The following is a 19,103-nucleotide window of genomic DNA, read 5'->3' as shown; positions in this document are numbered from 1 at the left end:
GATCAGCTGGTCAAAACCCAGTGGAAATTCTTTGAATATACTGGTGGGATCACCTCACCAAACAATAGTCATCGTCAGAGCTGACAGCAGGTACAAGCAATTGAACTTTATGAATGCCACTGAAAATGGAGCTTGTAAGACATCTAGATTTCAAGAATGCAGGTACTTGGCTATGGATAGATGGACAAGAAGTCCTTCATTGAGTTGTATGGATTTGTTTGTGGAAACTGAGGACTTTAGGGGAGTATTTAGGGCTAGGTCATCCCCACAGAAAGGTTATTTTTAAGAAGCCCAAACTTAGTGATCAGTACAGACTATGTATAGACTACAAACGTTGAACACCTCCTGAACAACCAGCAAGGCATGACCCAGGGCTAGAATTCTATATCCGGATATCTCTTTCATGGGCTGACAGGTGACAGTCCCTCTGTGACAGATATAGACCCTCAACTGTTCTCGAGAGAGAGCAGCCTGTAAATTGTACTGCAAATGGACTGTTATCCAAGATAGAATTGCTGCCCACACACACCCTGACCTAACGTGAATCCACGAAAACTTAAGAAGAGGGTTTTTTATTTTATTTTGTTCTCAATTTGATGAACACCAAAGTAAAAGAACATTTCCATATATTAAGTAGAACAGAAAAGGATTCCGTGTAGAACCAAGAATCCCAAACACCAACAGACACAGACATAGTGTAATGCGTTGGTCTGTGGTTCTTGTGAATTTCCTTCTGAAGAATGACATTTTCCCCAGATGTCACTGTCCCAGATGCTCATCATCTCCGAGCCTCATGGAAGGAATGGAAAGTTCTCCAGATACAGAAGCTGGACAGAGGTGGTCACAGTTTTGGGGGCATGTGAGGGACAGAGCAGCTCCTCCTCGTGCACCTGGCTTCTCCTGGCACTGTCCCGAGGACACTTGCCAGGGAGATCGCCTGGCAAAATTCAACAATCAAAGGCTGTTCCTTTTTTTTAATACAAAAGAAAAATTGGCCAGGGACCCATTCCTGGACTGTCCCTATCTGACTGTTGAAAAGATGAGAAGAGTTTGCTGCTGCTGCTTCTGCTGAACAGGGCTAACATTGATGTCCCTTGTTAAGGTTTGCAGAGTTCTTCACCTGTGTTATTCCACATCTGCAGTCGCACTGTGGAGAGACTATTTGGACCCAGAGTCAGGAAGACCTAAGTTCAGATCCTGCCTCAGACACTTTAGACTTCAGTCAGTCAAGCCCTCTGCCTCATCTGTTAAGTGGGGATAATTCTAGAGCCTGCCTCCCAGGCTCACTGTGATGATGAAAGAAGATACCTTGTGTAAAGCACTTTGCTGGCCTCCAAGTGCTCTTTGGATTCTAGCTGTTCTTCTTAACTATGCTACATCATGTGTGAGCATCACAAGAGCAGAACATTTAGAGCTAGGAAAAACTATTAAGCCCTGATCCGACAGGCTACTGGGGGGACTGTCTGCCTAAAGTCTTCTATTCAGCCACCAAAGTGATTTTCTTTTTTTTTTTTTTCTTTCTTTTTTTTTTAATTGAGGTAATTGGGGTTAAGTGACTTGCCCAGGGTCACACAGCTAGTAAGTGTCAAGTGTCTGAGGCTGGATTTGAACTCAGGTCCTCCTGAATCCAGGGCCGGTACTCTATCCACTGCGCCATCTAGCTGCCCCCAAAGTGATTTTCTGAAAAATGCAGGTCCAATCATCTCATCTCCCCTACTCATTAAACTCCTTTGGTTCCCAGCCGCCTTCAGGATCAAATATAAAATCATTTTCTCTGTTAACTTTAAAACACCCTTCATCTTGGGGAAGCTGTGGAAAAAATTGGAACACTAATGCATTGTTGGTGGAGCTGTGAACTGATCCAACCATTCTGGAGAGCAATTTGGAACTATGCCCAAAGGGCTATGGGACTGTTCATACCCTTTGATCCAGTGGTACCACTGCTAGGTCTGTATCCCAAAGAGATCATAGAGGAGGGAAAAGGACCCACATGTACAAAAATATTTCTACCAGCTCTATGTGTGGTGGCAAGGAGTTGGAAATTGAGGGGATGCCCATCCATTAGGGAATGGCTGAACAAATTGTGATATATGAATGTAATGGAATACTATTGTGCTGTAAGAAATGATGAGCAGGAGGAGTTCCGAGAAACCTGGAAGGACTTACATGAACTGATGCTGACTGAGAAGAGCAGAACCAGGAGTACACAGTAACAGCAACATTGTGTGATGAAAAATGGGGATAGACTTGGCTCTTCTCAGCAGTGCATTGAACCAAAACAGTTTCAAAGAATTCATGGTAGAAAATGTTCTCAATATCCAGAAAAAAGAACTGTGGATTATGAGTGCAGATTCTACTTTGGGGCTGTTTTTTTCCTTCTTTTTTGAGGTTTTTCCCTTGTGCTCTGATTCTTCTGTCACAAGTTGACTAAGGCAGAAATATGTTTAATGTGATTGTACATATATAACCTAGATCAGACTGCTTTCTGTCTTGGGGAGGAGGGAAGGAAGGGAGGGTGGGAGAAAAAATAAAATTAAATTTAAGAAAAAGCACCCTTCATTACCTAGCCCCCTCCTGCCTTGTCAGTGTTCTTAATCCTCCTTGGAGACGCCTCTTCTCCCTGTGTTCTTTGCAGTCCAGTGACACCGGCCTCTTGGCTTTTCCTCGAATCAAAAGCTCCATTTCTTGGCCTCCAAGCATTTTTTCTGGCTGTCCCCCATGCCTAGCATGTTCTCTGTACCCGTCTTTGCCTCTTGGCTTCTTCCAAGGGTAAGCTAAAATCCTACCTCCGACAGGAAGCCTTTTCTAGCTGTCTTAATTCTAGAACCTTCCATCCGAGCCTGTGCTCAGTTTATCCGTTATGCAGCCTGTTCCTGCAGATTGAACCATACTGTTTTGCATGTTGTCTTCCCCCACTAGACTGTGAGCTCTTGGAGGACAGGGCTCTGGTTTTTGCTTCTCTTTCTATGTCCAGCACTTGGCAAATGCCTGGCACATGGTAGGTATTCAGTAAACCCTTCTTGACTTAGTTTGACTCAACTTCTTGTGCAGAAAGTTATTTGACTCCTTCAAGCTTTATGGAAATGGGGATTATTATCATCAGTAATATTCTGACAGTTATTACAGCCAATACTTGTACTGCCCATCTCCTGCACTATTGTGAAGGTCCAGGCTTTTGGGAGGCATCCTGCAAAGGGATTTTTACCGCCTTCCTATACCCACACACAGGTGAATACTGTGCTAAAGTTCCAAACACTTGCATTTCCTGCTCCAATTTTCACTGCCTTAGAGTTTTCCAAGGATTTTCTGAGTTGAACTTTTCCATATTTGGTTTTCCATTTAAAGTCGACTGTTAGCCTCAATTTATTTTTATGCCACCGATAATACCACTGTTCAATAAAATGTGTTTGGTTTGTTTGCAGAGAGATCATTGAGCCCAATGCTGGACACTGAGATATGCCCATTACTTATGGTATCTGTTTAATAAATGTCCCCTTAACTGTTGGGTTACTGTTCAGTCATTTATAAGTATTTGCATGTTTGAACTTGGAATGACAGCAGTCCCAGAACAATCGGTCTTGACTGTTGTTTGCATTTGGACTTCGACATTCGAGTCTCTAAGTGCATTTTGTTATTACGTTCAGCACGCTTCCAGAAGGAAACAACACAGACCGTGGCTGTGCACTCTCTTCTACATTTACATATTCTCCCTTCTTCTGTCAGATTTTTCTCTTGATGCGTCTGTGTTCTGTATTGTGGGTACTCCTCCCCGCAGTGTGGACGGTAGCCCTCCTCCCACTTCTTGTCTCACTGAGGCTTGTCCCTGTCTGAGACTGTATTGAGCTTGTTTCGGGCTTTCCTCTGGGTCCTGTGAGGCTGCCGTAGCTTTAGAACTAGAAGGGATCGGAGAGATCACTGAATACAATCTCATAGCCTGAGAATGGTAAGAACTCCCCTTGCCATTTCTGGTGCTTCCTGTTTTATAGAGTGTTCTCTTCCTTCCCAGCCACGTGGGGACACAGGTTCAGCAAAGTCTCATTGTCCTCCCTGGATGGATGAGGAGAGATGAGGACTCACCCCTGGGCACCTATAAGGTTGTCTGCTCTGGTGGCACTCTGTCAACCCCTTCCCTTTGTTTTCATATAACTACGGGCCATGAGTAGCCCGTGTTGTTGGGGAGAGCCTCACACTGGAAGACTAAGCTAATTCTGGAAGTGATCTTGGCAGAAGCCTTTTGTCAGGCTTTGAAGATCAGAGGTTTTCCTCAGTGGGTGTGCTCTCTTCCTTGGCACAGATCGTGTCCCCATCTCAACTTATTAGATGTTGTTTCCTCGTTCTGCAGTCGACTTGGCACTGAGTTTCTCCAGACCTAGCCAGGCTAATCCTCAGGTGGCAGACGTGCCACCTTTCACTTATGGGGTTCCCAGGCTGGTCGGAAGGGCCTCGGAGAGCCCAGCATCAGTGCCAGGCTGTTGGAGGGAGGCATCAGCAGAGGGCGGCATGCAGGACGACTGAAAACATTCCCTGTCTGTCTGTTTTCTGTCTGCCTGAAGTGGAGGTTGTTCATCTCCATAGCAAACTTTGCATCTCTCCAGCAGGAGTAAATATTCCCCAAATAGGCATCTTCATTACGAATGATGTTTCTTTTCATTCTGAAATGCCTGGGAAGGCATCGCCGACTGTGTATTAATTATGCCAGTTAGTCGGAGAAGGCTCAGAATATTCATTATCTTCAGCTAATTTGTTATTAAAGTGGAGAACCATTAAGTGATGGGGTTGAGGAATCCAGGATTCATTTGGAGAGCATCACCTGGGGGACTTTTGGCCCAGGGTCTCTGCCAGTAGGCTTGGGTCACTTGGGTTGTTCGGCCTCAGTTTCCCCCATCCGCAGTGCCTTGCCTCTTGTCCTTTTTGATTTTTCTTTTCTGTGCTCTCTCTCAAACAGAAGAAGAAGTGGAAAATGTGGATGTTTCCAGTGTGCCGGCCGAGGTGCTGCGGAACATTGAAGCTGACAGCTACTGGTGCCTGAGCAAACTGCTGGATGGCATTCAGGTAAAGGGTGCCCGGCCCCTGGGGCTGGGCAGAGGAAGAGATGGCTGCGGGTGGGGACATAGGTTTTGTTTTCTTCCTGAAAGTGGGACAAAGCCTCAAGATCTAAGAAACACTAAAGGCGGTGTGGTTGGGTGGGTGGCGACGGCATCTTTTATTCTGAGCACCAGCTGCCTGCCTCTGGAGACCCTCGGTTATGGCCGCGTTCTGGGAGCTGGTGGGGTAGCCCCTAAAAGCTAAGACGACATCCCAGCCTCGAAATGTGCCCTGCTCTCTGGCCTTCCTTTCATTTGGGACAGCCAGTTTATAAACACGAAGCCTATTCACATGCTGACGACTGCCTACCTGAGCAGAAATAAATGCCCCTAATGCTTTCCCTGGACTACTTGCCTCTACTGCCAGCTGCTAAGAACCAAGCCCCTGGGTCTGGTTGTAGGAGATCGTCTCCTCCCACATGTTCAGACAGAAACTCCTCGAGGGACTTCATGGGTAGAGGGCACTGAGGACATCAGCCGCTGCTCTGCTGGCTGGGCAGAGGGGCTCAGAGGAGGGCAGGCCTTGCCCCCGGCCTTCCTGATTTCTCTTAAGGAGATGAGGATTAGAACTTCTTATCCCTTACCACAGCAGCCCTCCCCTTCTTGTGCCCACCTTCTGCTTCCCCTGTGGAGCCCCCAGGGGCTGGAGGCCGTCTGGTCCAGTGGTCTTTCCTCCTTTTCCCTCATATCCTGTCGGACTGAGCAGAATAAAGATTAGGGAAAGTAAGGGCTACCACGGCTCATGGAAGCTGAGGTGAGTAGTCGCAGCAGTCAGAGTGATGGGGCTGCAGTGGGAGTCAGGACCCCCGGTCCAGATGCTGGCTCTGTTTCTTGACCACGCGGGGGGTCCTGGGCCAGTCACTGACTTCCTTTGGGCCTTGTTTCCTCATGTGGGAAGTGGGAGGGCTGACCACCCATGAGCCTGCGATTGTGTTGCAGGGAGTCTCGGGCCTCGATGGCCCGTCTGCCTGACAAGTTACAAAGCACATTCCTGCTCTCCCCGGCTTTCTGAAAAGCCGGTGCATCCTGCAGTGTGGCTCCATCTCCCTGATGAGGAAGGTGAGGCTCAGAGACAGGAAGTGACTTTGTGGGATCTCAGAGCCAGGGCTAGCACGCAGGTCCTCTGACACCCACGCCAGGCCTCTTTTCCCGGCAGCATTTCACTTCTCAGAAATGAGGCAGCAAGTGGCCAAACTTGCTTCTTCCAAGACAGGCAGACCTCCAGGCTACCCCAAAGCTGGGCCTGAGGCCAGGACCCCCTGCCTTGTTCTTAGCAGCTTTGGGGGTAGAGACTCTGAGGCTCCTGGATGTTGTAAGTGAGTAGCTGCTGGATCCCCAGAGCAGGGCTTCTGAAACTTCAACTGGGCTCCTCGTCAGGAAATAGATTTTGAGCACACCACCCAATATGGACACACATGTATGTAGAAATTTCTTATTTTAGGGGCAGCTAGGTGGCACAGTGGAAAAAGCACTGGCCCTGGATTCAGAAGGACCTGAGTTCAAATCCAGCCTCAGACACTTGACACTTATCAGCTCTGTGACCCTGGGCAAGTCACTTAACCCTCATTGACCCACAAAGAAAAAAAAAAAGAAATTCCTTAATTCTAAGTAATGACCTCATATACTTCAACTCCCAGATAATAATGATATATGGCACAAACACTGTAGATAGATATTCCAAAGGCCACTATTCGATAAGATGCTCTCTGCTCTCAGGGAGCTGTTCTAGTGTATTGAGTATGAGACTGACACGGTCAAACCTGTGCCTGGGCGGAAGCTCTTTAGCAGTTGTATGATTGGTGGATTGGACAGAGAGGAGACTAGAGGCAGAAAGATTCATTAGGAGATGACTGCAATCATCCAAGCAGGAGGTGAAAAGAACGTGGGAGGGGAGAGAGAGGGTTAGATGGGGGAGATGTGAAGGGAGAAATGGTGACTGCTCTGGCTTGAGGGACAGAGGAGGAGAGATGACACCACGGCTATAGAGCTGAATGATTAGAAGATGGTGGCGTCCTCAGTGGCCGTTGGGAAGTTTGGAAGGGGAAGAGATGCCGTAACTCATTCCGTCTGCAGTGGAGTTTATGACTCGTCTGTGACTTCTCGGCCTAGACAACTCCCTGTATTCCACCCAGAACCAGAAGCGTGGAGGATTCTCCTCCTCAGCGGCCAGTCTCTCCCCTAGAGTTTGTCGTCTCCGAGGGACACCCAATAGCCCCGAGGGTCTGCGCTGGGGGAGCTCCACCTGAACCCCCAAGGCTGCTGTGGGGTCCTGGGGACCCAAGTGGGCAGGAAGGCGGCCTGTGCTAGGGATGATCCAGCTCAGTGGCTATGCAGCAGAGTGGGGGATGGTTTCAAACCCCCCCCCCCCATCATGCCTTCCCGTTACAAGGAGGCTCAGGCTCACTCGGAAGTTTTTTGTTTTTCTCGTGTCACTTGGGTGATTGTGACTGATGAAGGACGAGTCTGCTCCTTTAATCCTGAGGGAGTTGGCGTCTATTTGTAAATAAAATCAGCAGAACAATCCAGTCAATGCTGGCTTTTCATTTTAAACGACAAGTTTGTTCTCTGATGAAATGGTTTATTGACAGGCCTGCCACAGGGAAGGCCTGAGGCCTTTGGGAAGCATGAATTTAAAACCCGAGAAGGCCCAGGGAGCAGTCATCCATTTCATTCTCCACACTTGAGATTGAGATGAGCCCCAGGCGGTGATGGGAAAAGAGCCGGACTTGGGGGAAACTCTGGGCTCTTCTTTCTTTACCCCGTCATGCCTCCGTTTCCCTCTCGGTCAGTCGAGAGCATCAGCTCCTCCTGTACCACGTTGTCGAGCCCAGCAGCTCGAGACCTGGCGAGTCTCGTGGCTAAACCGTGAGGACAATCCGAATGAGGTTTGGAGCCGCACGTTCACACCCCCTCAGGATGTCACTGGTTAGGGAAGGGCTCCCTAGACAACTGTGCCCTCGACTTGGCGGAAAATCCAATCTCCCAAGAATCACCGAGAGGCTGCAGATGGAGGAACACCCAGGGCTCAGTTACAGAAGCGCCGGATTCGGGCTCTGCCGCTTCTGCTTACTGCGAGACCTTGGGCATGTAAGCTTGGTTCTCTAGATCTCAGTCTCCCCTTGTGTAATAAGGACATTTGCCGGCCTGCCTCATTCTGTTGCAGTATCAGCATTATGACTGTGTGTGTTTTTCCCCAAAGTCCTTTGTAGAGTGAAGCTGTTAAAGCGATGGGAATAACAGTTTCTTTATTTTTGTTATTCCTTTGGCTCCGAGGGGGTACAACTGTTGGGGTGAGCCATCCTGGATGATCTTTTTTAAAATGGGGGGAAGCTAGAGGTCCCATGGGACTGGAGACATGTTGATCTGTTGTGTCCCAAGAGGGGCAGTAGGTGAATTTGTCAAGCTTCAGGCGGGTCCAGAAGAGGAATTACTTGTAAGCATCTGCACAGAGAGAGAGAGAGAGAGAGAGAGAGAGAGAGAGAGAGAGAGAGAGAGAGAGAGAGAGAAGGGGGGGGAGAGGGGGAGGGGGAGGGTACTCCATCAAGCCCTTGTGCCTTCATTGGGAGCCTTATTTCCCCTTTCCTCGGGGTCACTGGGCCTCGATTTGAACAAGGCAGCCATAGTCTTTTATGCTCTCCATGAGCTTAGGCAGGAGAGATGTGGGCTAGATTATGGTCAAGTGATTGAATGATCAGACCCTAAAAATGGTGATTAATGCTCCTGTCATCCTTGAGGGAAGCATCTAGTGCACTACCCAGGGCTCTGTATTTGATGCTCTTCTGTGGAACATTTCGATTAATGACATGGCTACCGTCCACATGACAGGGATCATTAATGTGTTAGATGAGAGAATCTGCATCAGCTGAAATGGCGAAAGGCTAGAATGAAGAGCTGCATCCAGCCAGTCCCAAATGAATGGGGGTCAGCACGGGGGGTCGACCTTGACTCTTCTTCTGCTTAGACCCTTCCGTCTGACCCTTGCCCAGTGGAGCCCCATGGGACCAGACTGCACCCTAACTCAGCCCTGGCCAAACAAGCTGAGGAAACGGCCCTTTGCTGCCCTGCTCTGGCATCGATGCTATTCCTGGGGCCGACTCCTTCAGGGTTGTAAAAGGTACTGCCGCTGAAGCCCTTGCAGTCGCGCTCAGCCCACGAGATTGCAGAGTAGTCTCTCCCAGCTGTTAAGGGGACGTTGGGTGTTAATGTCCTTGAGGGAAAGGATCTGTGTCTTAGAGCTTTCTGACCTTCAGACTGAGCTCACCCCTTCCCCATGGCAGCTTGGTAAGGAAGGCTTCATTCCCAGAGGTGCCGACTCCAGGGGAACATTATGGTCAGTTCTGTGTACCTGAGTTTGAGGAAAAGGAACAGATGAGCATGAACCCATAAAGAAGAGTGTGGACTGAATGGTTTGGTCTCTGGCAGCTGTGCCAGGGCACAGCTAGTGAGGATGGGGTGGGGAGGGGGCTGCCTTTGGCCCTCTCCAGGTAGCTGCAGTTTGTGAGCTCGGGATGAAGAAGAGGTGCCCGCGAGCCCCTTCTCAAGCGTCTGGACGACGGCCAGCCCTGGATTCGAATTCAGAGCCTTTAGTGTTCAGAGTGACCTGAGAGGACTTGGCAGGGCAGCAGGTTCTTCCGCAGCATCCCAGGTCAGTGGTCATCTAGTCATAGCTTAAACTCCTCCACTCCTCCATCCATGGTGAATTCACCCCCCAGTGAAGCATCACCTTCTACATTTGGTCATCTCGGAAGTTCTTTAGGGAGTTTTCCCCTCTTCGTATCAAGGAAAATGAGCGTCAGTATGGCATAGCAGATAGACTTGAGTTCAGGTGTCCCCTCTGGCACCTGCTGGCCATGTGACACCCCCCCCCCACCCCGGGTCATTCAGCCTCTTAGTAGTACCCCAGGCAGCTCTAACACTGGATGTGCCAGAGAAGGTGTGTGAGCTTCCTCACCAGGGAGATCTTTCTGCGACTGAACCCCTGGGTCCAGCCTTATTCCGGCATGGATGGAACCCTTAGTTTTTGAAGACCAAACCCACGTAACGTAAACTTTGGCATGTTTAGCCACACGGGAAAGGCTTTTCGTATATGGCCCTGTGAATGGCCCGAATTGCCTTTCCAAGGACCAGCCCAGTGAACCAAGGACAGGTACTTTATCTGATGTGTTTTTGTGGCAATCCACGAAACAAAGAACAGTACCTTTTCCCCTCCTCCCAAAAAGACCACTGTGGAAATAATTATAGTAACACTGGCTACAGACAGCGCAGAGGCTGAATTCTGACTCAACATCAAACCGATGTATATTGTGAAACGTGTTGACTCTGATGTAATGTTGAGAAGAAGAGGGCATGGTGAGGATGCTTTGGGAGAGCATGGTTCAGGTAGACAGCCTGGGACAGACTGCAGAGTTGTAGACCCCAGGGTGCCTTGTGCCTCGGTCTCACAAACACTTTCTCTGAAATCAGCATGGGTGGGTGCCTGACACCCAGAGCCCCAAATAAAAGCAGAGCAAGCTAATAGAAAACGGGAAATCTTTTTTTTAAGTGCATCAAACTCATCTCAAAGCTAAATATACTAATGAAATCCAGAGGTTTAACCAGCAGCACCACCACCAGGGGGCCAGGCAAGCCCGGGCAGCACCTTGGTCTGCAGATATCTGGCCACTTACCAGATAGAGAGAGAGCTGCCAGTGGCAACCCGTGGTGAGAACATCATCCGTGGGCTGAAAGACAATGGATCTTGTGAGCAGAGAGAAGCCTCAGGAAGACGCTCAACTGAGCCACATCCTTCCGGAGGCATTGAAGGAAGGAAAGGGAAGGAAGCCAGATGGGGAAGAAAAATGGGAGACCTTTGCAAAGTGCTTTTCTTGTTGTTTTTTTTTGGGGGGGTGTATGTGGGGCCATGGGGGTTAAGTGACTTGCCCAGGGTCACACAGCTACTAAGTGTCAAGTGTCTAAGGCTGGATTTGAACTCGGGTCCTCCTGAATCCAAGGCTGGTGCTTTATGAACTGTGCCACCTAGCTGCCCCCTAAAGTGCTCTTCTTAATCGAGGACTCTGGAGCTTTTCTTCTTCTTTTTTTTTTTTTAATTTTTTTTATTTTTTGCGGGGCAATGGGGGTTAAGTAACTTGCCCAGGGTCACACAGCTAGTAAGTGTCAAGTGTCTGAGGCCGGATTTGAACTCAGGTACTCCTGAATCCAGGGCCGGTGCTTTATCCACTGCGCCACCTAGCCGCCCCCTGGAGCTTTTCTTCTTAGACTCTCGTGCTCATTGTGGGGGTGGAAAGAGCCCTCCAAAGCACTGTGATGAGCCATGTGGTCTGATTGGAGGAAAGCTTTGCTGGGGGCAGCACAGGTGGGAGGGACAGAGAGACAAGGCATCTGAAGGAGGTGGAGATCCAGAGGTCTGGTGCCCCAAAAGGCATCCAGGAGAATTTCACTAATTGATGACCGGTCTGACGCCTCTCCCGTTTATATGAAATGGAAATCCATCTCTACGTGAATCAAAGGCATCCTTGATGACTGTGAGTAGGAAAAAGCAGGATTTCACAGGGGATATTCAACAACAGGCCCTCTCCTTACCAACTCTAAGCTGAAGGAAAGACAGAGAACACAGGATCCCATTCTACTTATCACTCGTTGTGTACGAAGAAGCCTTTGATTCAGGAAGGTTCCTGGCCTGGGCTGACCCGTAGAGTCATGGCCGTAGGAGTGCTGATGCTGCTCTGTGGGGCGCTGACCCCTGGAGGTTCTCCTGCCGATGGCTGTTTGTGTCCTAGTTGGGAGGGCATGATTTGTGCCCATTGCTGCCTGGAATCTCATTTGCTTTGCCACTCAGTTCATGCCCGAGATGTTTCCTGGGCACCCTTTGAGTGCTTGGCCCTGGTCATGCCCAGCTCTGCCATGCTTGCTGCTCTCATAGAGTTCCAGCCTGGTGAGTTCAGGCCCGTGTTGCAGAGGTGAAGTGACTGACGCTGGGCTGCGGAGCTGGCGGGAAGCCAGCAGGCCAGCCGAATGCCCATGCGGAAGTGCAGCCGGAGGAGCTGGGCTGAAATCCTGGCTTTGCCTCGTACTGGCTTGTGACTTGGGGCAGGTCTGTAGAGCCCCTTTTCCTCATTTGTAGAATGAGGAGTTTGGGCCCCCTGGCCAGACTTGGAGCCATGGCTCTGTGAGCCTCTGAAGTGGGGAGCTGTGACACTGGCCCTGTTAGGGTCAGAGCCGGTGTGGGGCCGGCTCTGGAACTTATTCTTTCTGCCTCACTTTGAGACAGCCTGCCTGGCAGGGGCGGCACTACCCCTTCTGGTGGAAGGGGAAGTGTCCTGGAGATTCTTCCTCAGTTCCACGTCGAAGTTATTGCCAGTGTCTCCCTTTTAATTTGAGATCATTTGTTTTCATTTTCTCTGTTTGGTTTTAGTAACTCAGTATCCCTCCAGAATCACAAGTCCTAATGGGTAAGTTGGTGTGTAATGTCACTTTTATACATGAAAAGAAAAATCAAATAAAGGCCCTGTGACAGGCTTTTCAAAAGTAGAAATTGAGAATCTTACTTAATGGAATCTTTGATTCTCCATCTGTTCTCCTATATTTAGAGAATTGTTTCCACGCTTAGAGAAAATAGCATAGGTGCCTGATGCCATTCTTAGCAGGCAGACATTGAATGAACGTGTGTATAAATGTGTGTAAATGAGATTCTGGCTCCTCCTGACTGAGAGGGAGGACAGTCTTGCGTGGAAGAACCAGTCCTCGGAGGCTGACAGACGATGAATGCTGGGAGGGTTCACGAAAGCAATGGGCATTGTTTAAATTTAAAGAGGAGAAGTCTTGGGGGAGGCCAGAGGGTGTGGAAGATGGGTTTGACTTCTGTGCGGGTGAAGGTGGAGGGAAGCCAACTTCTCTCATACAAGACGTTTCCGAATAATCAGAGCTGTAGAAAGAGCCCACAGGGCAGCGGGCCTCTGATTCTCCTGTTCTGTGCCGTGGGGCCAGGACAAAGGGGCGGCTGCAGTGGGACGGTTCTTCTCTCTGCCTGCTCCATGAAGTCACCCTTACCAGAGGGTGACGCGTGCTCTTGACAAAGCCCCTGGCCTTCTCTTCTCATTAGGGTGAAAATGGGATTTTGGTTTCATGGCTTTTATGAAAAGAAGGTTCATTTTTAAGGGGAGGGGGAAGCCTTGCTGTCTCGCCTACCACCTTTTACTTCCTTTAATGCTCATCCCTCTCCCTGCCACGCTTCCCTGAGTTTCTCCAGGTGTGCATTTTTCTCCTGTTTTAGCCACTTTTGCTGTAAGTGGAAATCGACTGGTTGTGGCTCCCCTGGGACCCCTGCTACCTGAGGGGTCATCAGTAATGTGTGACGGATGGCTCTTGGGTGGTGTTGACCGTAAAGTTAGCAATACGAATCGATACACAAGGCCCGGGGTCAGAAGGAAAATTGCGTCTTTAAAGTACACTGTAAGATTTCAAGGCAGAGGGTTAATTTTTACAAAAAATGGGGGGGGGGAGATTTTTTTCTATTGCTTTTCCATACTCTATCATTTTTAATGCATCTGGGCATGAATCTCCAGGTCTGAGGTTTTGTTGTTGTTTTTTAGTAGAGCAAATGAGATCCTGAAAGTGTAGCTGGGAGAATTTTAGGTGATTCAATTGTTCCTTTAATATCAGTCTCTTCCAGGCAGGAGGTGGCACCTGTAATCACTGCTGGGTTGGGGACAGCGCCCGTAGCTCCAGGGCTGGATTCTTGGGGTTCAAGGATGATGTCAGGACTCTCTCTGCCCTCGGCCTGAGCTTCCAAAGGCGGGGGTTTAGAGTGATGGGAAGCCTTTCTCTCCAGACTTTGTGGGGCTCGGCATTGTCCCCTTGCCAGTGTTCACATTCTGCTAACGAAATCTCCCCGCGGCTTGTCCACAGGCCATTACTTCCTGAATTATGGCTTGCATATTTGCTTACTCCGACATCACTGTTGCTCAAAGATTCATTACTTAGCAAGGCGGAAGGAAGCTGCTGCCTGTCATCATTTGTTTTCTGCATTTCTTTCCCACTGGGAGACATTATTCAGTTCCAAGAACTGGTTGGTAGCGTGCATGACGGGAACCCTGGGAGAATGGGACCGCGTTGTCTAGAAACTTATAAGAGCAGAAGGAGGGACCACTGTCAATACTGAGGATCTTAGAAGTAGAGGAGACCTCGCAGTCCTGAGTCCAGCCTGTCTGTGAATCAGGTGTCCCCACTGCGACAGCTCCAATGGCCGGCCAGCCTCAGCCTGAAGGCCTCCCCCGATGGAGAGCCAGCCCACAGCCCCTGTGGGCAGTTCTGATTCTCTTGAGGGCCCTTTTCTTACATTATTCATCACGTCATGCCTCTCTGCATCTTTGTTTCTGGTTTTGCCACCTCTAGCAAAGCATAATGTGCCTCAGTTCTCTCTCTCTCTTTTTTTTTTTGGTGAGGCAGTTAGGGTTGAGTGACTTGCCCAGGGTCACACAGCTAGTAAGTGTCAAGGGTCTGAGGCCAGATTTGAACTCGGGTCCTCCTGAATCCAGGGCCAGTACTCTATCCACTGTGCCACCTAGCTGCCCCTCTGCCTCATCTCTTACCATGAGGCTGCCTTTCAAATAATTGATGACTTTTGTCCTCCTGTCTACTTCTGGCAGTCAAGTGATTCTTGAGGGCATGGTCCCTCTGAGGCCCTTAGTATTTTGCTTCCCTCCCAGGTCCAATTCACTTTGCTAAGGTTCCTCCTGGAGGGGCAGCTAGGTGGCACAGTGGATAAAGCACCGGCCCTGGATTCAGGAGGACCTGAGTTCAAATCTGGCCTCAGACACTTGACACTTCCTAGCTGTGTGACCCTGGGCAAGTCACTTAACCCTTATTGCCCCACAAACAAACAACAAGAACAACAACAAAAGGTTCCTCCTAGAATGTGGCACCCAGACATGAACAAATGCTCCAGTGTTGTTAAAAGCTCTGAGAACGGTGGCCCGTCACCTCCCTACCACTAGCAGAAGGGAATCCCTGCCAGGGCTACCATGTCACAGCTCAGACTCACTCGCATTCAGTGAAATGCATTTGGTTCCTCAGACTTTTCTCACACCATCTCCTGTCCAGCCGTGCTTCCCTGCACCTACATTTATGTAGTCACCATGGTGCTGTGGGCATCCAGAGAAGAAAGATCCTCGGGATCCTTGGTGGGATCTTCAGAGAAGACACACTAATGACCAGTTCTTTGCTGCACGATGCCAGCCTGATCCGCCTCCCTGAAGATCCTGGGGAGGGCCTCTGGTTATGATTGGCCTCGGTGCCCAAGGGGCCTTTCCAACTAAGTCCAAGAGCACGGCTCTACAGTGATGTTCCCAGCTCGTCATGCCCAGACGCGGTGCTGGGATGCTTCCGGCCGTTGGCCCAATTCTGATGTTGTCACCAAGAAACATGTATCATCTTATCCCACAGTAAGCTGGTGGCATCAAGCAAGGTGACCCTAGGCCTGAGGAAGGCGCAAAGGAGAAGGCCTTTGGCCACACAGGGAGCTCTCCAGCATGCTGAGGTTTTAAAATGACACCCAGTCAGGAGCATGGAGCACAGCCCCCCAGGCCAACCCCCGATTCAACTATAAACTCCTTAAGGGTGGAGATGGTTTGGCTCGCTTGCCTTTGTATCTTTGGACCTGATCTCAGTGCTTATTAGCTCATAGTGCAGGCTTGGCAAATTCTAATTGCCTCACCCCCCCCCCCCCCAAAGAGAGAATTGAGGCACATTATGCTTTGCTAGAGGTGGCAATACTAGAAACAAAGATGCAGAGAGGCCTGTTGGCCTCCCCATAGGCCACCTTCCCACAGTTTGACAAATATCATGGTCTCTGGTTTTCTTTTATATTTGCAACTCTCATATGGTGTGAGCTGGGCCAAGGAAAGTGTCATTCTCCCCTCATTAATGGCAGTCGTCATGGTGGTCCCACCTTCTGACGTAGAGCAAACAAGCAACACCCCTGGAGGCTCAAGGTCTGAGTGTGAATCCTGGCTTCCCCATCAAGTCATTTGAGACCAGCCTCAGTTTTCACACCTGCAGTATGGGGATGGAAGGCAATGTGGCCTTGTCTCGATTCTATCTTGATGCTTTTCTTCTGGGCTCTTCTTTTAGGATAACTACACCTTTGCCCAGCCCGGCATCCAAATGAAAGTGCGCCTGTTGGAGGAGCTTGTCGGCCGCATCGATGGTGAGTACATCCTCCCACTCTTCTCAAGCTCCGTGTGCTTCATTGGGTCTACCTCAGTCTGACGCATGGCACCAGGTCCTGCCCAAGCACGGGCCCCTCTTGTTCCTTTGCATTAAGCTCGACAATCAGAACTCAACAGCCATCTTGGTGCAAGGGAAGTGGGCGCTCAGCCGGGCAGCATTCCTTTTGCATTAGGCTCAGTGTGCTGGCTGCCCTTTGACCCTCTCGGGCGCCTTGTTGCATCATTTTGCTATCAAGGATGTCAGACTAATTTCTCTGTGGAATCCAATTAATTACAAGTCTGGAAATAACATCTTTAGTATTGTAGATAAATTACAATGTGTGGTGGGGTAATTTCAGATGACACTTGGCAGGTTTAAGGAGGGTGCTGTGAAATACTCTCTACCTTCCTCCCTAAAATCACTCCCCCCATGAAGTGCTGACTGTCACACTGCAAAAGCAGAGTTTAATGAAATGAAATGGGAGAGTTAATGCCTGCCCACTCTAAGCATCTTCTCGGTACTTTGTGGAATTAATGAGCAGAGCATTAGTGAAGTGTCGCAGAGCAGAACTAAGCTGTTCTTGATGACACCGGCTGGGCAGCAGTGAGATCGTGGGGCAGAAAGAATGCTGTTTCTTATGGGGCTTCCTGAGTTCGCGGTGAATGATTTCATTGTCCATACTGGGAGCTGTCCATTGGGCACCAACTGTTGGAGACATACTAGCCATGGGCCTTGTGGGGCTGAGGAAAGGAAGATTTCAGATACATATACGTACACATACATGCACGTGCATGCACACACATTCTTATATGTCTGCTTACATATCTGCATACCTTTAGTACAAGAAGAGAACAAGGGGTGGCTAGGTGGCACAGTGGATAAAGCACCGGCCCTGGATTCAGGAGGACCTGAGTTCAAATCCGGCCTCAGACACTTGACACTTACTAGCTGTGTGACCCTGGGCAAGTCACTTAACCCTCATTGCCCCACCAAAAAAAATAAACCAAACCAAAACAAACCAAAACAAGGAAGAGAACCATGTAGTTGTCCTTCAGTATTCATAATCACACCTGTCTTTTGCAGAGGGCTTTGAGTTGAATCTCCCAACACTTGTAATGAGGGCTGAGCAGGTCCCAGGTGCCTTACTTAACAGATGGGGACACTTGGGCCCCAGCTGGGTTGAGGACCTAGCTGAGACCCCATTGGCAGGAAGTCAGTCAGTCAGTCAACAAGCATTTGATAAGCGCTTTTTGTATGCCAGGCCCTTGGCTGAGTGCAGGGATTTGGTGAATGATGGTGTCAGAGCTAGGATCAGATTCTTTGGTTCCCAGGCTGGCTGCAGCCCTGCTGCCTTTGGAGGTGAATGTGGCTGGAGGACAGGTCACACCCAGGACCACCTCGTTGGGTCCTGAAGAGCCGGTGACTCTGGGGGCAGGGGTCTCTGAGCTGACCGGCGGCTCCTTCCTGCAGTCTGCCACGGCCTCTTCCAGCTGATCTCTGGGCCGGTGGCATTGGGAATTGGAGTAGCACAGCCACGGGAGATTCTCTTTCCATCCTTTCCCTCAGCAAAGGGTCTCCCGGGAATTCGGGAATTCTGTGAAGTTAATTGGGAATGGAGTTTCTGAGCTACTGCCTGTTCTGTCCTATGTCCTCTACATGACAAGTTGTGTATGGGCACTTGTGGCCAGCTCAGCACATACCCTGGCCTTGCGGGGGGAGTTCTAGGTCCTGGCTCTGCCTCTGTTTAATTATGTGACCCATCGTAAGTCTCTTCTCCTTCCGGGTCATCAGATAGCCCTGATGTTGGAGGATTCTGGGCCCCTTCGTTTTAGAGCTGTGGCTGGCCAGAGACATCTCCCTGGGTCCAGAGCCAGGAGAGTCTGGGAGGATGCCAGGGCCTCTCGCCCTCCTCCCCTGCGTGCCCCCACGCTGCTTCTGCGCCTGCTTGTGGTGGTGTGTTTGAGAAATGCCACTGATGACAAATACCGTGGAGGGTGACTAGGACTGTGACCATCGTGAGACAGGGCTGGGACGTTGGCCTAGATAAGCCAAGACTCGGGCTGGAGCATCACCATTGTCAGAATAGCTGGAAGGTGGCCTGGGGGAAGAACAATTGGCTCTTTCTCTGCATTGGCAGGAAGTCAGACTTGGCTCCCAGGGGTCTGGGGTCATTGGACGCTCTGAGACAGGGACTGAACAGGCAGCGCGCTGGCTTTAAAGATGGAGAGGCCTGGGTTCCAATCCCGGCTTGTTGCATTTGTGCTTGGCCCTTGTAAGTCATTTCCCCTGTTTAGACCTCATTACCCCCTTTGTAAAGAGGTCAACTAACATGTCCGTGTGTCTCCTACATGAAGCCTGTGATGGCCTGCTCTCCTGTATCCTATGAGCCCAACGCAAGACAGTGAGACGCTACCTATCCACAGGCTGCCTGTGTTGGGGAGGGCCCAGCCCCAGAGGGAAGGCCTCACCCATTGTGCTGTTTTCTGCCTTGGGCTGCGCTCTAGGGATTATAGACATTGCTTTTGAGCCCTTTACACTGAGCCTAAAGCCAACGGCTGAACGCCTCACATCCCTGCCCCTGGAGAGGATGGGGGAGCACGTGACTCAGCCCAGCCCCTGTGCAGAAGTGGGGGAGAGCTCCCTCTCTGCATTAGCAGTGTGGTGGGGTAGCCCACTCTGGCAGGGCGGCTGAGGCTGCGCACCGTGGGAGGCAAGAGGCCTTGCGTATTCAGAAATCGACAAATCGTGTGTCTTCCAGGAAGGTGGCCTGGCCTGGGGAGAGGCTGGAGGTGGGGTGTAAGGACCGCAGGGAAG

The 19,103-nt window shown here is 50.0% G+C and overlaps 1 protein-coding gene across 1 annotated transcript in view; it reads left to right on the top strand.

Annotated features, from left to right (window-relative positions):
* TBC1D22A (TBC1 domain family member 22A) overlaps positions 1-19,103 on the top strand; it is a 268,885-nt gene that overhangs the window by 132,901 nt on the left and 116,881 nt on the right. The window contains exons 9-10 of the mRNA XM_043969133.1: positions 4,946-5,052; positions 16,212-16,287. Of these exons, the coding sequence (XP_043825068.1) occupies positions 4,946-5,052; positions 16,212-16,287 (183 nt within the window). The remainder of the gene's footprint in view (positions 1-4,945; positions 5,053-16,211; positions 16,288-19,103) is intronic.

This window comes from Dromiciops gliroides, chromosome 5 (assembly GCF_019393635.1).
Source record: "Dromiciops gliroides isolate mDroGli1 chromosome 5, mDroGli1.pri, whole genome shotgun sequence".
Classification (NCBI taxonomy): domain Eukaryota; kingdom Metazoa; phylum Chordata; class Mammalia; order Microbiotheria; family Microbiotheriidae; genus Dromiciops; species Dromiciops gliroides.
The sequence above is the reverse complement of the archived record's forward strand: the minus strand, read 5'-3'. Positions and strand labels throughout refer to the sequence as shown.